Source organism: Macaca thibetana, chromosome 10 (assembly GCF_024542745.1).
Source record: "Macaca thibetana thibetana isolate TM-01 chromosome 10, ASM2454274v1, whole genome shotgun sequence".
Lineage (NCBI taxonomy): Eukaryota > Metazoa > Chordata > Mammalia > Primates > Cercopithecidae > Macaca > Macaca thibetana.
In genome coordinates, this window is record NC_065587.1 from 79233375 (window position 1) to 79256722 (window position 23348).

At 38.6% G+C, this 23348-nt stretch overlaps 1 protein-coding gene across 2 annotated transcripts in view; it reads left to right on the plus strand.

Annotated features, from left to right (window-relative positions):
* The window catches only part of SLX4IP (SLX4 interacting protein), a 195597-nt gene that overhangs the window by 154479 nt on the left and 17770 nt on the right, over positions 1-23348 (plus strand). For both annotated transcript variants that reach the window (XM_050745059.1, XM_050745060.1), the window contains 2 exons: positions 14942-15019; positions 18044-18132. In XM_050745059.1, coding sequence (XP_050601016.1) covers positions 14942-15019; positions 18044-18132 — 167 coding nt within the window. The remainder of the gene's footprint in view (positions 1-14941; positions 15020-18043; positions 18133-23348) is intronic.

Sequence of the window (23348 nt, forward strand, 5' to 3'; positions counted from 1 at the left end):
TTTTCCTATGAAAACGCAAATCAGCAGGTAGTTAAAACAAAAATAAAGAAAGAAAAGAAAACAAAAAAAGGCATGAGATCTGTTCATTTATATTCTCAGGAGGAGTGATAATAGTTGAGCTAATATGCATTGGCTTCTCATAAATTGCTTCAGTAGTTTAGGCCTTGAGTGCCTTAGAAATTAGCTCTCTCCCCTTGCCTCTTCATTGTTGCTATAGAGTCCAGCTAAAGGCCTGTTTGTGTTTAAAGAACTAGGTTAATCTCTTATATTCACTGACAGAACTTACATTTTGTTTTTGTCTTCTAAGAACTCTGCAGAGCACTACCATTACTCTAATAAGACTCTCACTACTAATTTCATTATAACATACCAGTAAATCAACAAAATAAGATTTAGAGCAGTAACTTCCAGACCTGTCTGAGCATCAGAATTCCCTGGAGCTCTTTAAAAAGAATGTAGTTCTCTGGCTCTCACCCCAGGTTCTCTGGGCATGGGGATCCAGGAATCTGTATGGTTGGAAAAGACCTCAGCCTTGGAGATTCAAATTTCCCGAGTGATTTAGATATGGGCAGTGGACTCATGACTGGGAATCGGAAAGACCCTAGACTAGTACATAGATGCTTATTTGAGCTTGATAGTGGATTACTTAATAACTGGAAGAAGTTTAAGAGATGATAAGTTTTAGGAATATTTAGTGTTTTCATCCATAACTTGAGCGAATGCATCAAAAATGGGTAAAAGACCTAGTACCTTGTAAAATGGGGTAGAAATTCCAAATGACTGTGACAAAATTAAGAGGAATGTTTGTTACAGACAAATGCTGAATAGAAAATGTAGAATAGAAAACAGACTACTTAAAAAGAAAAGGCAGAAAGCAAGCAAGCATGGAACTGGGAAACAAAAACAGGAGTGTGACATGAAAGAAGAAACACAGTGATCTTTCTTTAGTTTAATGTTTCCCCCTGAAGCTCCTGTGTTTTCTGCTTCTCATCTTTGCAGAGTTCCCAGAACAGATGTGTGTGTTTTGTGTCTTCTTTCATACTCTCATTTATTCTTCCACCCTGCAGCTACCTCCGAAATGCTGCCAATCACCTCTCAGTTGCCAGCTGAGTATTTTGTTCTATTTCTGCTGTCACTAATGTTCTCTGGCATTTGATCTTTCAACTCTCTTTTCCAAGACTTGACTGTGGTGGCTGGCCTTCTTCTGGTCTAACTACTCCATGTGGGCTCCTCTTTCTCTGCTGACTCTTGAGCAGTGGTCCTGCCCTTGCCCTTGCCCTTTGATCTCTCACTTGACATGCTCTGCCATGGGCTTTTCTTCCCTTTAGCCAGAGTTGCTTCAGTAGATCTGCAGCCGTGACTTTTCCACTGAACTCCACCCTTTTCCTTTTCCTTTCCCCTTTCCCGTTATTCCTTCCCCCTTTCCCCTTTTCCATTATTCCTTTCCCCTTTCCCCTTTTCTTTCCTTTCCTTCTTTCTTTTTTTGAGACAGAGTCTCACTCTGTCACCCAGGCTGGATGGAGCGCAGTGGCGCAATCTCGGCTCACTGCAACCTCTGTCACCGGGGTTCAAGCAATTCTCCTGCCTCAGCCTCCCTCCTGAGTAGCTGGGACTACAGTTGCACACCACCACACCTGGCTAATTTTTATATTTTTAGTAGAGACAGGGTTTCACCATATTGGTCAGGCTGGTCTCGAACTCCTAACCTCAGGTGATCCATCTGCCTCGGCCTCCAAAAATACTGGAATTACAGTCATGAGCCACCACACCCAGCCACTGCACACCTTATTTCTATTGGCTTTCCAAACAGCTTCACCTAGAAATCTCACTGATTCTCATCTCCAAAACTTGGTTTATTATCTTACCAAGTCTACCTATCCTCTCTGTTCCTTAGGAAGCTACCACTCATGTAGTCAACAAAGTTAAAAAATATTGTCATTGTCATCACTCTTCTCTGAACACGTTTCATTAACAACTAAGCCTGTCTCTGATTTTTATCTCTAAAGTGTCCCTTGACTGTGTCTCTCTCTCATTAGTCCTATGGCTACTGATGATCCTTGCCTTCTCCCACTTGACTTTGTTAAAAGAAAAACTTTAGACAAAATAAATATAACAGTTTATTTGAGCAAATAACAATTCATGAATCAGGCAACACTCAAATCCGCAAGAGATTCTGAGAGCTCCGTTCCAGCAGTATGGGCAGTGGGCTTTCATAGGCTGAATGTGGAGGCAAAATAAAGAAATTACTTGATTGGTTGTATCTAGGCATTTGCCTTATTTGGATATGGTTCAATAGGAAGTCCCTAGTTAATGTAACGAATTTGCTAGTTGGTTATCTGCGATTGGCTGAAGCTCCATTCAAAATTAATCAGTCACAAGGAATGCCTCTAAGTTAAGTTTTGGTTTGTTCATTTATGTAAGGGTTCCTGGTACAGAAACAACCCTAGACTAATGGTTTCTTGCTTATTTTGGCTTAACAGCTTGTTAATGATAGGTATGCAGTAATTTATGATAAAGAGGGAAAAAACGTGAAAAGAAATATTAGGAATAGAAGTATTAGTAATGAAAAAAAGACATAATTAGGTTAGGAATAGAAATATTAGTAATGAAAAAAAGACAGTTAAATTAGGTGGAAATTAAAATAATGAAAGACTATTAAGAACAACTTCATGCTAATAAATTTGAAAACTAAGGTGAAATAGAAAAATTCATAGAAAAATATAAATTGTTAATCTGAGCTGAGAATAAATATAAACCCTGAATAGACTCTATTAAAGAATTTAAACCACTGATTAAAAAAGAAAGCACCAAGTCTAGATATTTTACCAGAATGGTTCTCCCCAAAATTTAAGAACTAGGTAACTCCAGTTTTATGTACTTGAATAAACATTAACATTTCCTATTCATTTTATGAGGTTAGTATAACTTGACACTAAAAACTAGGATCAGAAAAGAAAAGAAAAAACCAGGATAATAAAAGAGAAGAAAATTACAGGTCAATCTCACTCAAATATAAAAGCAGAAATCCTAAACTAAATATTAGCAAGCCAAATTTGGCAATGTAGAAAACAAAATCATGGTATCATACAAAGTTGGCTCAGCATTAAAAGTCAATTTGTAATATTTACAACATTAATAAATTAAAGAAGAGCAATGCATATAACAATTGTACAAGGTACAGAAAAAGCAACCACTATTTATAATAAAAATTCTTAGAAAATTAGGAATATGTCTACAAAAAGGCTATGACAAATGTTCTCAGTAGTGAGTGAAACATTAACAGTGTTAGCTTTATAATAAGGAGCACCAAAAGATGCCTACCAGCAGCAGTATTCAACACTCTAATGGAGGAGTTCCAGCCCAAAGAATAAAAGAGGAAAAAAATATACAGGTGAAAAAATTGGAGATGAAGAAAAGTCCCTTTTTTAGTACATGGTATGATTGTATATGCAGAAAAGTCTAAAATAGATATACATACAAATTACTCAAATTTAAAACAAAGCTATAGCAAGCAAAACAGAATAGCACTGGCATAAAAATGGACCCTAGATCAACAGAACAAAATAGAGAGCCTAGAAATAAACTCGTGTATATGGCCAACTATTCTTTGACAGGGGCACCAAAAATGCAAAATGGGGAAAGAGTAGTCTCTTCAGTAAATGGTTCTGGGTAAACTGGATATCCATATGCAAAAGAATGAACTTGTATCTTTATCGTATACCATACACAAAAATTAAAATATATTAAAGTCTTAAATGTGAGACATGAAACCATAAAACTCCTAGTAGAAGACGTTGGGAAATGGCTCCTTGACGTTGGTCCTGACAATGATTTTTTTGGATATGACCCCAAAAGACAGGTAACAAAAGCAACTATATCAAACTAAAAATTTCTGTGCAGCAAAGGAAACAATCAACAAAATGAAAAGGTAACCTATAGAATGGCATAAATATTTGCAAGCCCATATAGCTGATAAGGGACTAATATCCAAATATTAAGGAACTCATACAACTCAATAGCAAAAAAAAAAAAAAAAAAAAAAAAAAGGAAAAGGAAGAAAGAAAACAACTAAATTAAAAACCCAATCGAAAATGGGAGGAGGACCTAAATAGATATTTTCCCAAAGAAAACATACAATTGTAAACAGGTATATGGAAAGGTACTTAACGTAATTTTTCATCAGGAAATGCACATTATGATCACAGTGAGATATCATCGCACACCTGTTAGAATGGCTATTATAAAAAGAGATAACAAGTATTGGTGAAGGTGTGGAGAAAAGGGAACCCTTGTGTAATTTTGATGGGAGTGTAAATTACTATAGCCATTAAGGAAAACAGTATGGAGACTCTTCAGAAAAGTAAAAACAGAATTACCATATGATCCAGCAGTCTCACTTCTGGGTATACATACAAAGGAAATGAAATTAGCATCTTTAAAAATGTGCTGTATATATACAATGGAACATTATTCAGCCATAAAAAAAGAAGCAAATCCTACTATTTGTGTCAACACTGATGAACCTGGAGTACATTATGCTACGTGAAGTAAGTCAAACATAGAAAGACAAATACTGTGTGATCTCACTTGTATGTAGAATCTAAAAAAGCCTAATTCATAAAAGCAGAGAGTAGGATGATGGTTGCCAGAGGCAGGGGTGGGGACAGAGTCTGGCTGGGGGAAAGGGTCAATGAGGGAAGGAAGGGGAGATGTTGGGCAAAGGACACAAACTATCAGTTATAAGGTGAAGAAGTTCTGGGGAATCTAATGTACCCTGTGATGCCTATCATTGTATACTTGAAATTTGGTTGGAGAGATCTTTAAATGTTCTCACTGCAAGAAAAAGAGAGAAAACTATATGAGGTGATAGTTGTGTTAATTAGCCTGATTGTGGTAATCATTTCACAATGGATACATTTATCAAATCATCATATTCTACACCTTACAGGTATACAACTTTTATTTGTCAATTATACCCCAATAAAGGTGGGGAAAAAAGATTTAATAGGCATTTCAGCTGACAACATATAGAAGTCAGTTACAACAGCAGGCAGTTTAAAAATGTAGTTTTTGGGCGGATCACGAGGTCAGGAGATCGAGACCATCCTGGCTAACATGGTGAAACCCTGTCTCTACTAAAAAAAATACAAAAAAAACTAGCTGGGCCGTGGCGGGCACCTGTAGTCCCAGCTACTCGGGAGGCTGAGGCAGGAGAATGGCATAAACCCGGGAGGCGGAGCTTGCAGTGAGCTGAGATCCGGCCACTGCACTCCAGCCTGGGCGACAGAGCAAGACTCTGTCTCAAAAAAAAAAAAAAAAAAAAAAAATGTAGTTTTTAATAAATAAAAAATGTAGTTTTTAGGAGATAACATTTACATGACAACACTAAAAAAACTTTATTCAAAGATATTAAATAAGTTCTTAAAAATAATTAGATTTACCATGTCAAATGTATGGGAAGTCTCATTATCATAAAGATGTTCATTTTCTCCAAATTGATCTATACGTTCAAGGTCTTTCTAATCCAACCCCGAAAGGACTTTTCATGCAACTGGACAGGCTAATAAAAAGATAAAAGGCCAGGAATAACTTCAAGTACTCCTGATGGAGAAGAAAAATAATGTTGGGAGTCAGGAGAGGAAATTGCCCTACTAGATTAAGATTTTTTATAAATAAAACTCAAGTAATTAACATAGTGTTAACTGACTGATGATAAGCCAATGGAATAAAGGGAGTCAGAAAGAGAGGTCTGTGTATGACAGAACTGGCAACCAGGGATCAGTGGGAATCTTCTGTTGAATATTCAATTTATTATTCATTTGGGAAATAATAAAAATGGATTTCTAAATGATATCATACACAAAGTAAATGTTCATAGCACTGAGGTTTTTAAAATCAGTTTATAAAACAACATTAATCATATGATTTCTTTTTTGTAGAAAGAAGTAAAAGTATATGTGATTATATATTTTGAGAACAGACCTAGAAGATAGCAAAAATCGAAGTGACAGAGGTCTCTGGGTGGTCGGATTGTTGAAGATTCATTTCTTTTTACACTTTTTTTGGTCTAGATTTTTAAAAATACATTGAGTCTATGTTACTTTTAATTAGAAACAAACATTTTTTTACTTTGAATTTTTTTAACTATTCTTGTCTTTTAGATTAAATTTAGCATTATTTTTTGCAACTTCTAAACTGCCTCCTCCCCTTACACATGTACAAAATAACAGTTTCATTGTGATATTTGACTGGAATTGTCTGGTACATAATAGGTATTCGGTACATATTTGTTAAATAAATATGGGAACAATTCACATCTTTATGATGGTTAGCCCTTCCAGTTGAGAACATGTCATATTAATCTTTTCAAGACCTTTTCCTAATTAATTAATGAAAGCTTTGTAATTTTTAATGCAGATCCCATACATTTATACAATTATTTCTAAAATTATATAATCTTTTAATTTTCCCCCATATTGAGTCAAACCCTTAACTGAGTATCATGTCATGTTATGTTATGTTATGTTATGTTATGTTATGTTATGTTATGTTGTTATGTTATTTTTAGGGACAGAGTCTTGCTCTGTCGCCCAGGCTGGAGTGCAGTGGCGCAATCTCGGCTGACTGCAATCTCTGCCTCCCGGGTTCTAGCAATTCTTCTGCCTCAGCCTTCTGAGTAGCTGGGATTATAGGAGCATGCCGCCACACCCGGCTAATTTTTTGTATTTTAGTAGAGATGGGGTTTCGCTGTGTGGCTCAGGCTGGTCTCAAACTCCTGAGCTCAGGCAATCCACTCGCCTCGGCCTCTCAAAGTGCTAGAATTACAGGTGTGAGCTACCACGCCCGGCTGAGTATCTTTAATGTCAGACTTAAGAGTCAGAAAGATGATTTTAATGTAGAAAAACATGCCCTGTTTAGTAAGGTTAAGGACCTGGGTTTATTTAGCTTAGAATAAATAACTAAATTGAAACTGAATACCTATCTTCAAGCATTCGGTAGTGGCCAGCTTTCCTTTAGTTCTGCCGAAAACACACAAAAAAGAATTTCAACTGAAGTGTGAGGAATTTAGGTTAGAGATTGCAAACTGACAATAGAAAGCTACATTGGCTCTCAGAGACATATTATTTGGACCACACAATATATTTTAAAAGTTTGAATTGTTTGCAGAGTTAAAATTTGAAGAGATTCCACATAAAAACTTGGATTTCCAGCTTTTCTGGTATCCCTGTGCCCTAGTTTCTGATGGCAGCTGATGGTTGGTTTTGAAAATCACTGCTGTCCCCTTTAAGTAAGTCCTGAGCTCTCTCCAGTTTTCCAGTCAGAACCCAGCCCTTTTCCTGTTACCTGTCTTACCCCTTAGGCATTAAGTTTGCAACCTCAGTTCATATAAAGGACAGATAAAGTGGCACATAGGTAGGTATAGCATGTTCTCGCTCTGCATTTTGGTGTTGTTTTTAAAAGATGGTTTTAATGTGGTCCTAGCTGACAAACAGGAAATGAACTAGGAGACTTCCCAAGGTTGTTTCTTGTCTTTTAGGTCCATGATCCTGTTAGAATAGTCCAGTGGTTCGTGAACTCTTTTTCTCGTTGCACGTGATCTAGAATCTCAGAGTTGAAATGGACCCCCTGCAAGACAGGGAGACCCCAGAGGGTATGCTTCATCTGGTGTTCCTCTGTAGGCACAGGAAATTTGAAATCTATTGCAGAGGGGCTTGCTTAAAAAGCGAACAGTTCAAACAACCAGCTACCTCATTTAGAAGGCTTATTAAAATCTCTGTTTCTTTTATGTATAGTTATTTAAAGACGAGTGAAGGGTTTTAAAGAGAACTTTGAGTTTTATAACTACACAGTATTATATTATTCTTATCATTATGCATGGCCTGGCAGAGTTATGATTGTGGGAACCAGAGTTTTGAATATCATTTCATCTATGCTCATTTCATCTATGTTTGTGTGTTATCCGAACATGGTTTTCATATTTAATGTTAAGGGCATTTTTGTAATAAACAAAAAAGTGGAAAAGCAATATGGGGAAGAAATCTGAAGTGATAATTTCTCAATTTGTTGTATTGTAAATTTTTGTCTCCTCTGAAAAGCTTTCTTATTCCATGTTAACAATCTCTGATGGATCCCATAGAAAATGAAATTTGTAGCACATGTGTCCTCTGGCATTACCTACAAAGTCAAAAGGGTGACAGGTAGAAAATGTGTGTTTTTCTCTAAATAAATTCAGCTCCAAAGAATTATTTTATAAATAATTATTTTTTCACAGTTTTATTTTTTTTCATGAAACATTTCATGCCCCGTTTGTTTTGGCATTAAATAGACATAGCTTTTTTGTGACTCAGAGTCTAGTACTGTCCTTATTTAGGGACATGAAATGTTATCTCAAGGGAACCTTTTTGGAATCTCTAAATGTCTTGGATAATAAGTGAAATTTTTAGCCTAGGATCAAATATTCCACTTACCCACCCAAATTGTTTCCCAGTTGTGGTCTTAGACTAGGATCCTGTATGTATATTCCTAAACTTGTGACAGAACCCTTGGTTTTCACCTCCTACAGAATAACCCCTTCCTCCAACCCCATCCATCACCAGCAATAGAGGAGGTCACACTTGGACCTATAACATGTTTCCAAAGGCCCCATCAAGGCTTTTTCACAGGCCACATCTCATACTTAGTCTGTCTTCATGTTTGAAGTGACAGCATCAAACTCATGGTTTCCCTACCCTTTCTACCCTAGGCCTTTTGATAAGGACAAAGTGCAACTTTCTGAGTGACACAGTTTGGAATGTAAAGAGTTACAACTTCATTTTTCCTTAATGAGATAGCTTGAAAGCACACATTTTTTTTTTTTTTTGAGATGGAGTCTTGCTCTGTTGCCCAGGCTGGAGTGCAGGGGTGTGATCTCGGCTCACTGCAACCTCTGCCTTCTGGGTTCAAGCGATTCTCCTGCCTCAGCCTCCCAACGAGCTGGAACTACACTACAGGCGCATGCCACCATGCCCGGCTATTTTTTTGTATTTTTAGTAGAGACAGGGTTTCACCATGTGAGCCAGGATGGTCTCAATCTTCTGACGTCGTCATCTGCCCACTTTGGCCTCCCAAAGTGCTGGGATTACAGGTGAGGGCCACCGCGCCTGGCCTCTTCATCTTTTAAATATGTTGTATGTTCCTAGTCTAGTCTAATACTCAAGATACTGTCAGTACTCAGTTGGTATCAGCCTCTTTCTTCCTGTCCTCTTATTAAATCACAACCGAACTTGAGAACTGACTCATGACTTCAGACTGGAAACAGTCACATGTCTGAACTGGCGTGCAATGCAGAGCTGCTTCCAGGTTAGCATATAGTAATCTGATTGTGACAAAGTGCCCTTTCTTAAAGCAAATATCAGACCACTATCCAACCTACCTAAGTAAGCTTATCTTCACCAAAATTTCAAGTGTCTACAAATTCATAATTTGATTTCTTTGAAATTATCATTAGGACCAAATTTTCAAGTCATCTGTATGCCAGTCTTTGCATTGCCATTATAACTTTAGTTTGAACCTGTAATTTCCTAAAGCAGTTAAAGGAGAAGTCAAAATTAATAAATGACTGGCATTTTAAAAGAGCTTACAGGTTGACATTTTGTGTTTAGGCAACTTAGGTTAAAAAAAAAAAAAAATTAGCTGGGTTCAGTGGCTCACACCTGTAATCTCAGCATTTTGGGAGGCTCAGGCAGCAGGATCACTTGAGCCCAGGAGTTCAAGACTAACCTTGGCAACATAGAGGGACCCTGTCTCTAAAAATAATTTTAAAACTGAGATGGGTATGGTAGCATGCACCTGTGGTCCTAGCTACTCAGGAGGTTGAAGTGAGAGAACCACCTGAGCCTGGGAGGTTGAGGCTGCAATGAGTCATGATTGTACCACTGCACTCCAGCCTGGGCAACAGAGCAAGACCCTGTCTCAAAAAAAAAAAATTCAAATGTACAGTGGGTTTGTTCTATAACACAACTAGCCTGATCCTCTTCCAAAGTTCAGAGTTCTTTTTTTAAAAGGTAAAGGGAGATTATTTTAGATTAAAGAAGATGTAAGCAAATACATCTCTTAAAATCCATGATCTTTGGTTGGATCCGATTCAAAGGAAAATCAGATCAGTGATACACATTTTGGGACAATGGAGAAATTTGAATATAGATGGTTATTTGATCGATAATGTCATACTCAGTTGTAATAATAGTGTCGTGGTGATGAAGGAAGATTTCCTTGTTGCTCAAGAGCTATGCTCACATGTTTAGGAGTAAGGTTTCATGATGTCTACTTTGAAAGAGTTTATGAAATATGTATATGAAATAAGGCAAAATATTAACTATTATTGAATCTAGATGGTGGGTTTTGGGATGTTCCTGACCTTTTTCTAATTTCCTGAATGTTTGAAATGTTTCAGATTATCTAAGTGGTGATAATAATGAAGGAGTCATCTCAGGGAGAGAAGTACTGAGGGGCATCGTAGGTCTTCCTGAACCTGCTTTGTAGTTTGGGAGGAGGCTTTGCTGGAAGAGAGCCACACAGGTGGTGGGTGGGGTCCACAGTGAAGTGGAGTTCACCTGCCCAGAGGTCCTGATGGCTCACCAAGCCACCTAGAGGCATTTTCCCAGGCTCCTCCATGAATGGTCTCGTAATAGCTGTGGGAGAGGGCTTCCCACTGTTACGCACCAGACCACAGACTCCCCTTGGCAGCTGTGGGGAAGCTCAAGTCGCCTTGGCTATGAATCCCCTGGAAAACAAGTGAGGCTGGATAGTTTTACAGTAAAAATCTCTCATTGAATATTTGCTCTCAGTGTCTTGGGACTGTGAACTGTAACAACCCAAATAAATGACCCCTCCCTTAAAACCATTACTCATTGGAGCACGGTACTACTTGAAACTAATCTACTGCCTTGCTAAGCCAGGATGGAATTTGTTCAACTCATATTTGAGTTTTTTTGTCGTAATTTTTGCCTTTCTGTTTATGAAGACTGCAAATTTCTAGTACAGCCATTTTGGAGCAGCTTATTTTAGACAGAATATGAAATAAAATAGTAGCAGGACTCATTTGTCCTTTCTTTCTTTCATAAGCATTACTGATCACCTCCCCATTTTTTTTTTTTAAGAGACTTAATAGTTTTTGATGAACAACTTAGGTAAGCCAGAAGAAAGTTAGTGTGGTAAAAAGTAATGATTTGAGGCTTCATTGCCGCTTTGGAGGTTGTTTGTAGAAGGATAGGGAGAAGTACAACAGCTTTTTACGACATACAGAGAGCAAATGGTGGCACAAGAACTGGAGACTTTTGGGGCTGCTTGGGGGCCAGGGGAGAAGATGGGATCTTGCTGAAACTAGATGATTGTGTTACATTAAGCAATTCAAAAATAAAAATAACAATTGTTTCTGGAAATGCACATATCCACAGACGCCTGGTGGTAAGATGTTTCTATTGCAAAGCTTTCTCTCCCTCTAACCCAGGTCTCTTCCTGTGTCTAAAGACAGCCTTCTCAGATTTAGGAGGACCACAATCGCCAGCAAGAAAACAGGCATACTGAAATGTGATTTGCAAGTGCCTTATACCCTTAATACGGTCATCCAGTAGTTTTCAAAGGAGAAGATGATCACTTTATGATTTTCATTTGCTCTACTGACAAGTTTTCTGCATTTAAAATGCCGGCATAACAAGCTGGGAGCTAGTGCCCCAAGTAGGAAAAGCAAAAGGCCTCTTGGATTCTTTGCCAAATTGCTGTTTAGCTTTAGAGAGTAGTGGAGCTTTGCTTTAGCCCTGGGTAAGTACAAAATCTCAGTGGCTTCCTGAACTCTGTGAAGGCGATTTCATTAAGAGCAAAGATAAGAATGTAGTCTTTATCATTGCCTGTTATCTATAAATAAATGGAATACATCTTCCTGAGCATTTCAGTTCAGTATGTTTCAAGCACCAATACTTTTCTCTGTTTGTATATCAAATTTAGTTTGCCATAAGAACTGACATAGTACCTTTTGTGTTTAATCTCTCCTTAAGTTTCTCATTAAACAATAAAGTTTCATATGACCAGTGGAATTTGGACTAAGCAGGTGCAAATCTTTTTTACATGTTAAACTTGCCATTTCTCTTGTAGGTGCCATTTGAGCAGGTTTTCCACTGAAAGCACTAATAACAATATGCCATTTAGAAATGATTCCTTTTAACCTAGTTCTGTCCTAGGGGTGTGAGGTGTAGGGGTCAAGGTTTCAATAAACTAATTTCTCCTACTAATTTCCATAACAAATCACTTGAAATCTGCCTTTTACTGCTTTCTTTTTCTATAGGGGAAAGTGTCATACTGAGACTAGACTTGATTGTTCAGCAGTCCAAATAGGATTTAGTTATCACTCAAATAGTATCTTCAGATACCAGGCTTCCTGGACTCAAAACTGTAGCTTTCATGGTCAACTTCAGATGTAGCCCCTTCCTGATAATTTTTTTTTTTTTTTTTAAGATAGGATCTTGCTTTGTCGCCCAGGCTGCAGTACAGTGGTGATCATAGTTCACTGCAGCCTTGAAGTTCTAAACTCAAGCAATCCTCCTGCCTCAGCCCCCTGAGTAGCTGGGACTACAGACATGTACCACCATGCCCAGCTAATGTTTTTTTTGTATTTTTTGAATGGAGGTGGGGTCTCAGTATGTTTCGAAGGCTGATCTCGAGCTCATGGCCTCAAGCAATCCTCCCACTGTGGGCCCTCAAAGTACTGAGATTACAGGCATAAGCACCACACTGGGACCGATAATAACATTTTATTGCTAAAGATTTTGTATAGGAAGAATATTTTTGAAATTTTGAACATGCCTCCTGAATCTTAATCGCTTAGACCTATAGGTCAGCAAAGGTAGAATAACTTAGATATTATATATTTTTTTCTCAGTTCTTTGGAAGACTTGCATTATAAATTAATACTTGAAAAACACTTTTAAATTTTGCTATATGTGTTTGTGAGTCGCAGATTGTTAAGGATTCCACTTCTTCCCTCAGCAGTTGGACAAATAAACAGATGTAGGAATGACTTCCATTCTCTCAGTGACCTAAGAAATAACATATTTGTTTTAAAGCACTCAGAGTAATGTCAGTGGTGTGTATATTTTGTTTGACATTTTAAGCAGAAGAAAGCCACATGACTGAAATGCAATCTATTTTCAAGTGTGTTAGGAAAAAATATATTTTATCTCAGTAAATCCGGAGATTATCCTTTCATAGATGTCACTGTTATTGCACAATCTGCATGACTAAAGCAATTGTTCTGTCAGAACCATCGCTTGTTTAGACAGCATCAAATCTGGGGTCACTGATGTCCTGGGTCTTTCTACAGGAGTGTCAGAAGGATACTGAATATGAAAGGGGAAACTTCTTTAATTGTATTCTTTACCTAAGGTATTGCAGAACAACCATAGTCATGGACTTTGGAGAATCTGACAGTCCTAGAGATTACTTCCTGCAACTCTTGGCCGCTCCAGTTTGACACAGGGGTACCCTCACCCTGCTCTGGTGGACCTTTTGCTTCTGATTCTTCTACCAAATAACTTGACTGCTGACTGCGATAACCAGGAACAGTTTTACTATGATTTTAGGAAAATCATCAATAAAGTAGTTTATACCTGGAGGGAAGCCAGAAGAGAGGAGGAAGGGAGGGAGGAAGGAATTAAGCTGGCACTTTCTGTGACCCATCTGAAAATCTGTTGCCACCCTGTAAGATGAATGATAATGTCTCCATTTTCACACATGGCATTTACTCTTGGGGGTCAGGCTTCTTTCATGTAACATTATGTTTGTGAGATGTATTTCTGTTATTACCTGTAACTGTAGCTCATTCATTTTTAGAGGCAATATAGTATTTCAGTGTGTGACTGTATCCCCATTAAAAAATTTACTGTTGATGGATATTTGCATTGGTTCCAGGTTGAGACTGTTGTGAAGAGTGCTATTGTGAACACTATATCTTCATACCTAAGTTCAGCTTTAGATACTCAAGCATTTTTTTCAAAGTGGCTGTACCAATTTGCATTCCTGCCAGCAGCCTATGAGAATTCCAGTTGTCCTACATTCTTGCCAACACTTAATGCTCTGTCTCTTTCACTTAGGCCACTCTGGTGAGTTGGAGAAATTAGTTTTTTACTCATGTCACATTTCTTTTCATCTCATTCTATATAAAGATTTTGACATACTTGAATTAATTTATTTATAGGCAAAATACATCCATGCTCAAATAGGTATGAACTGCTACTTTTTATGAGCTAATAAGCAGTGAGTATCAGAAGGTGGCTAAGATCTATTTGCAAGCTCCAATTGAATTATCCCATCTGAAAGTTCTAATTTTCAGGCACATTAGACCTCTTCATTTATTTCATTTTACAGTTGAAGTAGCTGAGACACTTCAGGGAGTAGGGACTATGCCAGGCGTCATAGTCAGGCCTCCTGGAAGAGGCAAGATAGTAATGTTCACCCTTACCTCTCAAGAGAAGCCCTCTGTTAATTCCTTTATTCTTTTGTTTACTAATTATTATTATTTTAGATAGAGTCTCACTCTGTCACGCAGGCTACAGTGCAGTGATCTTAGCTCACTACAACCTCCACTTCCCAGGTTCAAACAATTCTTCTGCCTTAGCCTCCTGAGTAGCTGGGATTACAGGTGCCCGCCACCTCACCCGGCTAGTTTTTGTATTTTTAATAGAGACAGGGTTTCACCGTGGTGGCCAGGCTGGTCTCGAACATCTGACCTCAAGTGATCCGCCTGCCTTGGCCTTCCAAAGTGTCGAGATTACAGGCGTGAGTCACCGTGCGCAGCCTCATTTACTAAATAATTACTGAATGCATCTTATATGGCAGGCACCGGGCCGAACCTGAGATTTAGTGGCAAACAAACTTTTAACTTAGTGTGATATTCCCTTTCACTTTACAGGTTATGGCTTTCAAATCACAGCCTATTTTCTCAAGAGAGGGATACGTCTTCGCTGCATCAGGAGCTCACAGAATGCTGGTAAGAAGCCGATTTCTTGGTTTATCAGACATTTCACACAATCTGCTTGCCCTAAGATAGAGAAGGGATGAAAATTAAGGAATGGAGAGTCCTACTTGCTTCATTGCCTTCATGTCCTTGAGTGTGTCCGAAAGTTTGTGATTTCTTTCCTCCCAGCTTGTACTGTGTTTACTGCCTCTCTGAGAACACTGAGCCGGGCCACATCATGCTTTCCTTTCCTGATGCATCTCAGCACTTTCTTTGAGTTTTCAGAGTGACTCAACACAGTTGAACTATGAATCACTTCAATATTGTCTGTGCACACCAAGGCCCTGGCACATGGAGCAGGTGTGTACACAAGAAAGCTCTTTCCCAGCCCAGAGCTCTCAGAGCTTTCCCTAGGTGTGTGATGAGGCCACTTTCCCACGTCACTTCCCCAAGTCTAGATGTCCCCTAAGGATATGATTTCAAACTTGTCCAGCCAGCAACAGTAAAATCAGAAGCTAATGATCTTTCTCCAGGTTGATCTGAGCACTGGAAAGAAAATGTAGGTCACCTTCCATGGACGATTTCAGTATATATATATGTAAGACATGAAATAGGAACTTTAAAAAATTAACTGTGTAGAGGCTTGCTGTGGAATCTTCATGATTATCTGCATTTTCTTAACTATAAACTCTGCTCGAATATATTACTCTCTTTTTTGCTATTGTTTGTTTTTGAGACAAGGTCTCACTCTGCCACTCAGGCTGGAGTGCCGTGGTGCAGTCATGGCTCACTGCAGCCTCAGCCTCCTAGGCTCAAGTGATCCTTCCACCTCAGCCTCCTAAGTAGCTGGGACCACAAGTGTGTGCCACCATGCCTGGCTAATTTTTTTCTCTCTCTTTTTTTTTTTTTTTTTAAATTTTTGGTAGAGAAGGGGTCTCACTATGTTGAAGCTGATCTCAAATTCCTGGGGTCAAGCTGTATTCCCGCCTTGGCCTCCCAAAGTGCTGGGATTACAGGCATGAGCCAACATACCCAGCCTCAGATATATTGCTTTCTTAACAGGCCTTCCACTTTGTTCAACTCTCTCATAAAATAAGTCAGCTAACCTTGTATCTGTACAAAGGACTATCATTGCCTAAATATTTAATTAAATATTAAAATAATGCAACTCTCAATAATGACCTAAACAGAACAAAAGGGTGCAGAAGTTGCTTTCTGTTCATACCTGGCACCAAAATGTTTAAAATCTGCCATTCTAACATTGTTACTTTTCAGAGGAAGAAATGCAAATACAGAGGAATTATTTGATAGAACTGATAATTTTGAATTCCAGTTCTGATCCACTAATAAACTGTTGTATTTCAATTTTATGATTTTTTTTTTGTGGGGGGAAGGTGGACAAATAATGAATTCTGTGGCTCATTTTCCCCTCTCATAAAATGATAAAACGGCTATTTACCATTTATCTCAATAAGATCTTTTAAGAACTAATGAATAAATATTAATTGCTTTGCTAATTTTGTTCCGGCTTTTCAAAGTCCATCTCTAGTCACCTAGCCAGATATCATACCCACATGGGATTAAAGTTTAAAAACACCCAGGCCGCCACCTGAAATGGGGGCTTTCCTCATGAGGAGGACTAATTGGGAGTGAGACCAGAACAACAGGTTAATCCCTAATCATGGAGGGCTTTGAATGTTGGGCACTGAGGAGCCATGGTAGGTTTTGGAGCAGGATGAGTGGAGCTCTTTTTTTAGAACTGTTAACCTGCTGTTCTGAATAGGATAACTTGGAATAAGGCGGGTGACTGCCAAGGAGACAGCAGTGGTTGACAGGATAAGGAGAGAGCTGTTATTGGAACAACAACTCCTTAGGCCTTTTGGGATCATTTAAGCTAGTCTAGTAGTATAAGGTGTAACTTGTTTAAATTCTGTGTCCATGCAATTGACACCTTCTTGCTTGGCTTCTAAGCAGTATATCAAATTGAGATACGTTATTACCTCAAACAGTCATTGCCATCATGTGCAATGTACCTAAAAGGCTTTACTCACCTGATTCATAATATCCATCTTTAAAAAAAATTGGTCTCATGTAAGAGGGAAGCTTTCTTTGTTAGAAAAATGACTTGATTTCTATCACAAGTATCAGACATGTGTATCATAAAAATATTCAAGCAGTACAACCAAGTATGAAAAAGGGAGAAGAGCCCCTCCCCACCCACCTGAAACATACACTGTTGGCATCAGCTCAGCATCACTCCAGACATCACGCCTGGGTAGCTGGAGGCTGGCGAACAAATGGATGGATGGACAGACAGATGAGAGAAGGAAAGATCCGGATGTCATTACTACCTTGCGTTCCTTTCATTGTATGCCGAGGAGTCCAGTTCAGTGATTCATTCAGTCTTTCCCAATGGGAAGTTGTGGTTTTGTTTTAAGAAGCAGCAATAATAGATTACTATGAGTATGGTGTAATTTTACCATCTTTATTGTATATTTATCCATTTTCTTAATAGTTGGTTCATTAATTCCTAAGAGAAGCTGCTGTTTTCCCAGCCTGATTCAGATTAGTAGTTTGCCCTCCAGGGTCGGGGACCTCTCTAAGACTAGCTGACCAAGGAGATGATAAGTAAAGTAACTAGGAAAAACATTGATAGGTCACATTTTTAGATTTTATCTAATATTCCTCTTCCTCTATAAGTCTTACATGCTCATTTTGAAAACATTGATCCTATTTTCCAAATAGGAGTTGTAATCAGCAAACAGCCAACTGACACAGAGGGGAGGCTGCAGAGGTTCTGCCTGGGGGTTTCCTGCAATGTAATGGTCCCGGGGCGCAGGTGGACCCATTTGCAGCCTGGTCAGCTCTCCCTAGAGCTTTGCGCTCACCCTGCCCTATTGCTGGCAAATGCTGAAAGGATGGGAGGAGAGGGGAGATGCGTGTTTTCTATTGTTACTGCATATTGCAGTAACTTAAAATGAACAAAAATCTGGGACAACCATTCTGTGTTTAGAGTTTTTTGACGCCTTTAAACTCGTTTTTCTTCATTTTATACAGAACTCCATGTATTCCCTGACAGATTTGTGGTTTGTGTCAGTCAGCTTGCATTCAGTCGTGATCTTTTAGCAAATCAGAATGAAGGTTTGGTGAGTATGAAAAATTCTACAAATAAGTCTGCTTAAATGCTGAGTTACTGCAAAAAATAGAAAAAAAGAATTGTCTGCTGTTGTCGTTCAGCTGATGAGCACCCAACGCATGTTTTAAGGGAACAAGAAGAGCGCTACCTGTTTTACATGGTTATATCAACTAATTTGTGCATTGTTCTTCTTTTCCTGAAGACCATTTTAATCAGCAGTACCTTTTCCATATCAATTGTAAATGAGAAAGCAGCACATCACAAAAGCTGTGATGGTGCTTATGATAGTGTTTAAATGAAATAAAGAAAAGTCTTTACGTGAAATGAAGCAAAATCCACATGTTTCCACTGGAGGCTTTCATTGGGGTCAGTGGCTTTTAATTTTATTCCATGGTGATTCACCGACATTTTCATGAGAACCAGTACTTTCCCCAGTGTATTATTTCACAGCTGATAGGGTTCATTTTCTCTTTCTCTCTCTCTCTCTCTCTCTCTCTCTGTCTCTCTCTCTCTCTCTCTCTCTCTGTCTGTCTCCTTCTCTGTCTCCTTTTTCTCATGCTAAGTCTTGAGCTCCAACAGGGCCTGTTTCTGTTTTATTGGAGTTGTCTCTTCAAATAGATAAAGAAAACTGACTCAGAATTGCAGCTGACTGCTTTGTCTTTTAAACTGAACATGTACACTTGAGAATCTCCTCGTTGCATGTGTGTGTGTTTGCTGCAGCCACGGTCCAGTCTGCCTGACTTCTACACAGAGTTTTTTTTCCGTATTTTTGAACGTATGACTTGAATCTTTAACGAACAGGGACATATGACTTGAATCTTTAACAAACAGAAAAAAAAAAACCAGCAGACATTAACCGGGCCATGAAGAATGACATGATTATTATGCTTCTAAAATAATTTATGGGAATATTAGATTACCCTTGATGTTTATTATTTTTTAATCCATATGAAATCTGAAATTTGGCCCACATCATCTAAAACCAGCTTCTTATCTCATCTTAAATAAATACGTAAGAAGAGTGTTTCAGAGGCTACAAGGGTGAGTAGAGACCCAGGAAAAGTAAAGAGCAGAGAACTTGTATTTAAATTTAGATGTCTGTGTTTGGTGCAGAGGAACGCTTTGCAACAGCCAGTGTGGTTCATATCTCCTCTTCTTCATCCATCAGTTAAACTCTTAAGAATACACATTAAATGAATGAGGCAAATTTGGTGAAAAGCATTAAGTTTGTCCTTTGAAATATGTCCAGGATGTTGAGTTATCTTCGTAAACTAATAAATACTAAAGTGGCAGTGCCATGGGCATACATCTAAACTATAATATAGCTTAACTGATTCAGAACAAGGAAGAAATTGATCTATGGTTTAAGAAAACAACAATTAACTGTTCCAGAAAGTATTATTACTTTCAAGTGAAATACAGGAGAAATTAGATCTTCTATCTGATATGCAATATTAATACTTAGTATCTTAAATTATTAAGGAGGGATTAAAACATCTCAATACAAATGAAATATTATCCCCCTTAGGGGCCTTGGTATTTATACAGATGTAAGTTTTCTATAGCGGCTGTCATATAAATCCTGTAATCTGGAGGACTTCCTAAACATTGAGAATTTTCATTCTGAAAATCTCACCAGTCTGAGCCTTTTACATGACTGAGTTCAGTTTCTTTATCTTTAAAATGTTCTGATAACCAGCGATAACATGACCAGAGTTAACCATATTAACTTATGAGGAAAATGCCATTTCCATCACGAGGTTCGTTCCTTGTTTTGAGTGATTGTCTTTAGCTGTGGTCAGTTTCTGTCTCTTCAGTTGCTCATTTACTCCACCTCTGTCTCTTCACATACGCATTTTCCCAGCCACATATGTCAGCTACAGCCTGGTACTACTCAACAGCTTCATCTCCGGGCACAAGCTCTGTGTGTCCCTCTGCCTAGCCTGCTCACCTCTGCCACCTCCCCTCCTCACAGGCCTCCAGCCCACCACTTCCTCAGGCCTGTTGTTACTAGAAGCAATAAAAGACCCAGGTCAAGTAAAGGTCCCTCTCCCACAAATGGCCCATCAAGCCAACTACACCATCCTTCCACCAGAAGTGTCTTGTAGTTTAATTCTCATTGATATTTGACCTCTACAGAGTCTGCCTGTCTCAGCTATTTAAGGATCAATAAACAGCCCTTCCCTTCCAGAACTGCCTTCTGCCTGAGAGAAGGCATTCTTATCACTTGTTCTATACTTCAAATGCCCAAAGCCAGTGATGTCAGGCTCCTGTGAGTGTTCCCTGGACTTCCTTCAAGCTTTGAATTCTTGTATCACTTTACATGGATATTCACCAAAGGGCAGGAGCCGTGTCATTTTCTCTTGATAGCGATTCTCAAGAACATCTGACTGGGCAAGGCTGGGAAAATTGGTGCCCGCAGTAGCTATATTGGAGAGATTTCTTGGCAGTAAACTTCAGTTGTTTTTGTATAACTGTTGACTTAACTCACCCTTCTGCAGCCACAGAAGTGACAGGGGAGTGAACTAGTACTTGAGCAACAGCCTGGGTGCCTTACTCATGCTGTAGCCTTGAGAGCACACTTTCCCTTTCCTTCATCTTTTTTTTTTTTTTTTTGGATTCTCAATGTCTAAGTGACAATTGGTTAGGAAATCTGGGAGCGTCTATTCAAAACTACTCTGTCAAGGGATTCTTTCAACCTGTAGACAAGGAAGCCAGCTGCACTTAGCTCCCCAGTTCTTAAAGGTAGTTGCACAAAAGAACTGCTGTTCCAGATCAGGCAGTACAAAGGGAGTAATCCCCCTCCTTTACGGAGCAGAGCGAATGCAGCCACGCTGCCCCTAAGCACCGCAGCACCAGGGAGGTCTGTCCCTGCTGTCACTGTTAGCGTTTCTCTTGTCCACTCAGGGACTTTGGTGCAGGGAGATCCTCTGTGTTGCAATAGCTCTGCACAGAGTGCCCATGTGCTAGGGATGTGGGAACTGTGATGTGTACTTTGGGAAGAAAGGGCATTATTATGAAATGAGTCATTGTATTTTTCTTACTAGAGTTTCTCATAAGAAATCTAAAAACTCTTGTAGCCTCCGTTTTTGACCTATTGCTAGATATAGAACTGGGGAGTCTTTTTGAGAGTTTTTACCTTTATTTGGTTTGTTTTTTCCTCACCTTTTTTTCCTTAGAAATATGAAGAACAAAAAGTGAATTTTGATTGCGCTCAACTACATTCCATTCCAACAATATTTTCTTATTTACAAACCCAAGAGCCTATGTGGAAACTGTTTTCTTTCTCAGATGTAAAGTCCTGGAGCCTTTGGGAAATTTAATATTATTTATTATTTCTATTATTTCTTTGTTAAAGTTGTGTAAATAAGCATAGAACTCTGTATATATCTGGGACATTTCTGGGTCAGGACAAAGCTACTATTTCACTGTGTGTTAGTTACAGCCACTCCTTCTAGTCTCTGGAGATCAGCCTTCCCATCTGTTTTTACCATCACATTTTAACATAATTTGCTAAGTCCCAGCTCTATACTGGGAACTCTGGTAGGCACCAGGGAAACAAAGAAAAGTAAGAAAGTGCATTGGCCCTCAAGGAGCTTACAGTTTGGCAGATCAAGGCTGCTGAAGGAGATCCTGGTGACCTAAAAATGTCATTCAAATACGGCCTCCATTTTTCCTAAATATTTTTCCACTCTGCACCTGTATCTTTAAGGGTTCCATTGGATCTCTTCTACTCTTCCTCAGAAGGAAAGTCCAAAATCCCCAGACCTACTTTTTTTACGTTTAAACCGAAGCTCTCAAAGTCTGTGATCCTTTTGGAAATTAAAAATGATCTGTAGTGCTATTACTGCCTACAAGTGGATATCTACATTAAGATATTTGAGTTCTCTACCTTATACTCTTTGAGTTGTGGTCAAGTTGTGAAAATAGCTGTTAAGACTCTGCAGATGTAGGCCAGCCACAAAAGGCTGGGTCCTCACTGTAGCATCATCTAAGGATTACTGGGGCATCCTGTCAAGAAACAATACTGAAGCACTAACTCAGCTACTTCTCTTAAGACACACTACTGTTTAGTGGTAAAGAAGTCTTCTTCTGGTTTTTGAATACAAAATAATAAACTACTGAAGGCTGAGTTGTTTTTAGCTTGGCTGTTATAGTCCTCAGCTGTGCATAACCCAGCCCTTTGTGGGCCATAGCCCTCCTGTCATTCAAGGGGGAGGGTATCAGATTATCTCAAAAATCTTTTCTCACCTGGGATTTCTATTGGAGGAAGCAAATAAAACTGTAGCTAAATAAAAACTACAAAATAATTTTGCACAAAGAAGAAATTTTCTTGCAGATTTAAAAATTGTGATTAGCAAAACTTCCCAGGTAGTTATATTTGATCTTAAGAAAGATGTAAGTAGAAATTATAAGCTAACATTATAGGCCTTATGTTTTTAGAACAGAAGAAATAAACTACTTAACATTTGACTGTGCACTGACGTTTGTACCCTCATGACAGAATCCTTTAACTTTCCTAAGAGAGCTTTTTCTTAAGTATAAATCAGATCATTTAAGAAAATAATTCTCTATTTTTGTGTTTAGAAAATGAAATAAGTAGTGGATGACTTTTCCAGGTTTTGCATGATCTATCATAGAGTTAAAAAAATTATTTTTCTTATTTCTGTTTTTTTTTTTTTTTTTTTTTTTTTTTTTTGAGACAGAGTTTCTCTCTGTCGCCCAGGCTGGAGTGCAGTGGCGCGATCTTGGCCCACTGCAAGCTCCGCCTCCTGGGTTCACATCATTCTCCTGCCTCAGCCTCCTGAGTAGCTGGGACTACAGGCGCCCACGACCATGCCCGGCTAATTTTTTGTGTTTTTAGTAAAGACGGGGTTTCACTGTGTTAGCCAGGATGGTCTCGATCTCCTGACCTTGTGATCTGCCCGCCTCGGCCTCTAAAAGTGCTGGGATTACAGGCGTGAGCCACTGGGCCCAGCCTTTGTTTTTCTTATTTCTAAACAACGCTAGTGGTGAATTGCATGGAAGACATTAACAAGAGATTCCTGTAGCACTGGGGAAATTTCCCTGAGTAGAGAGAGGCTGTTTTCATATTTCACATTTTCTACAATGTTATGAACTTAGATTTTACCTAATAATTGATGACCAATATTGTACATATTCATTGTACAAAAGTTTTTAATCCAAATATATATAAAGAAAATAAAAATTAGCCACAACTGTGAA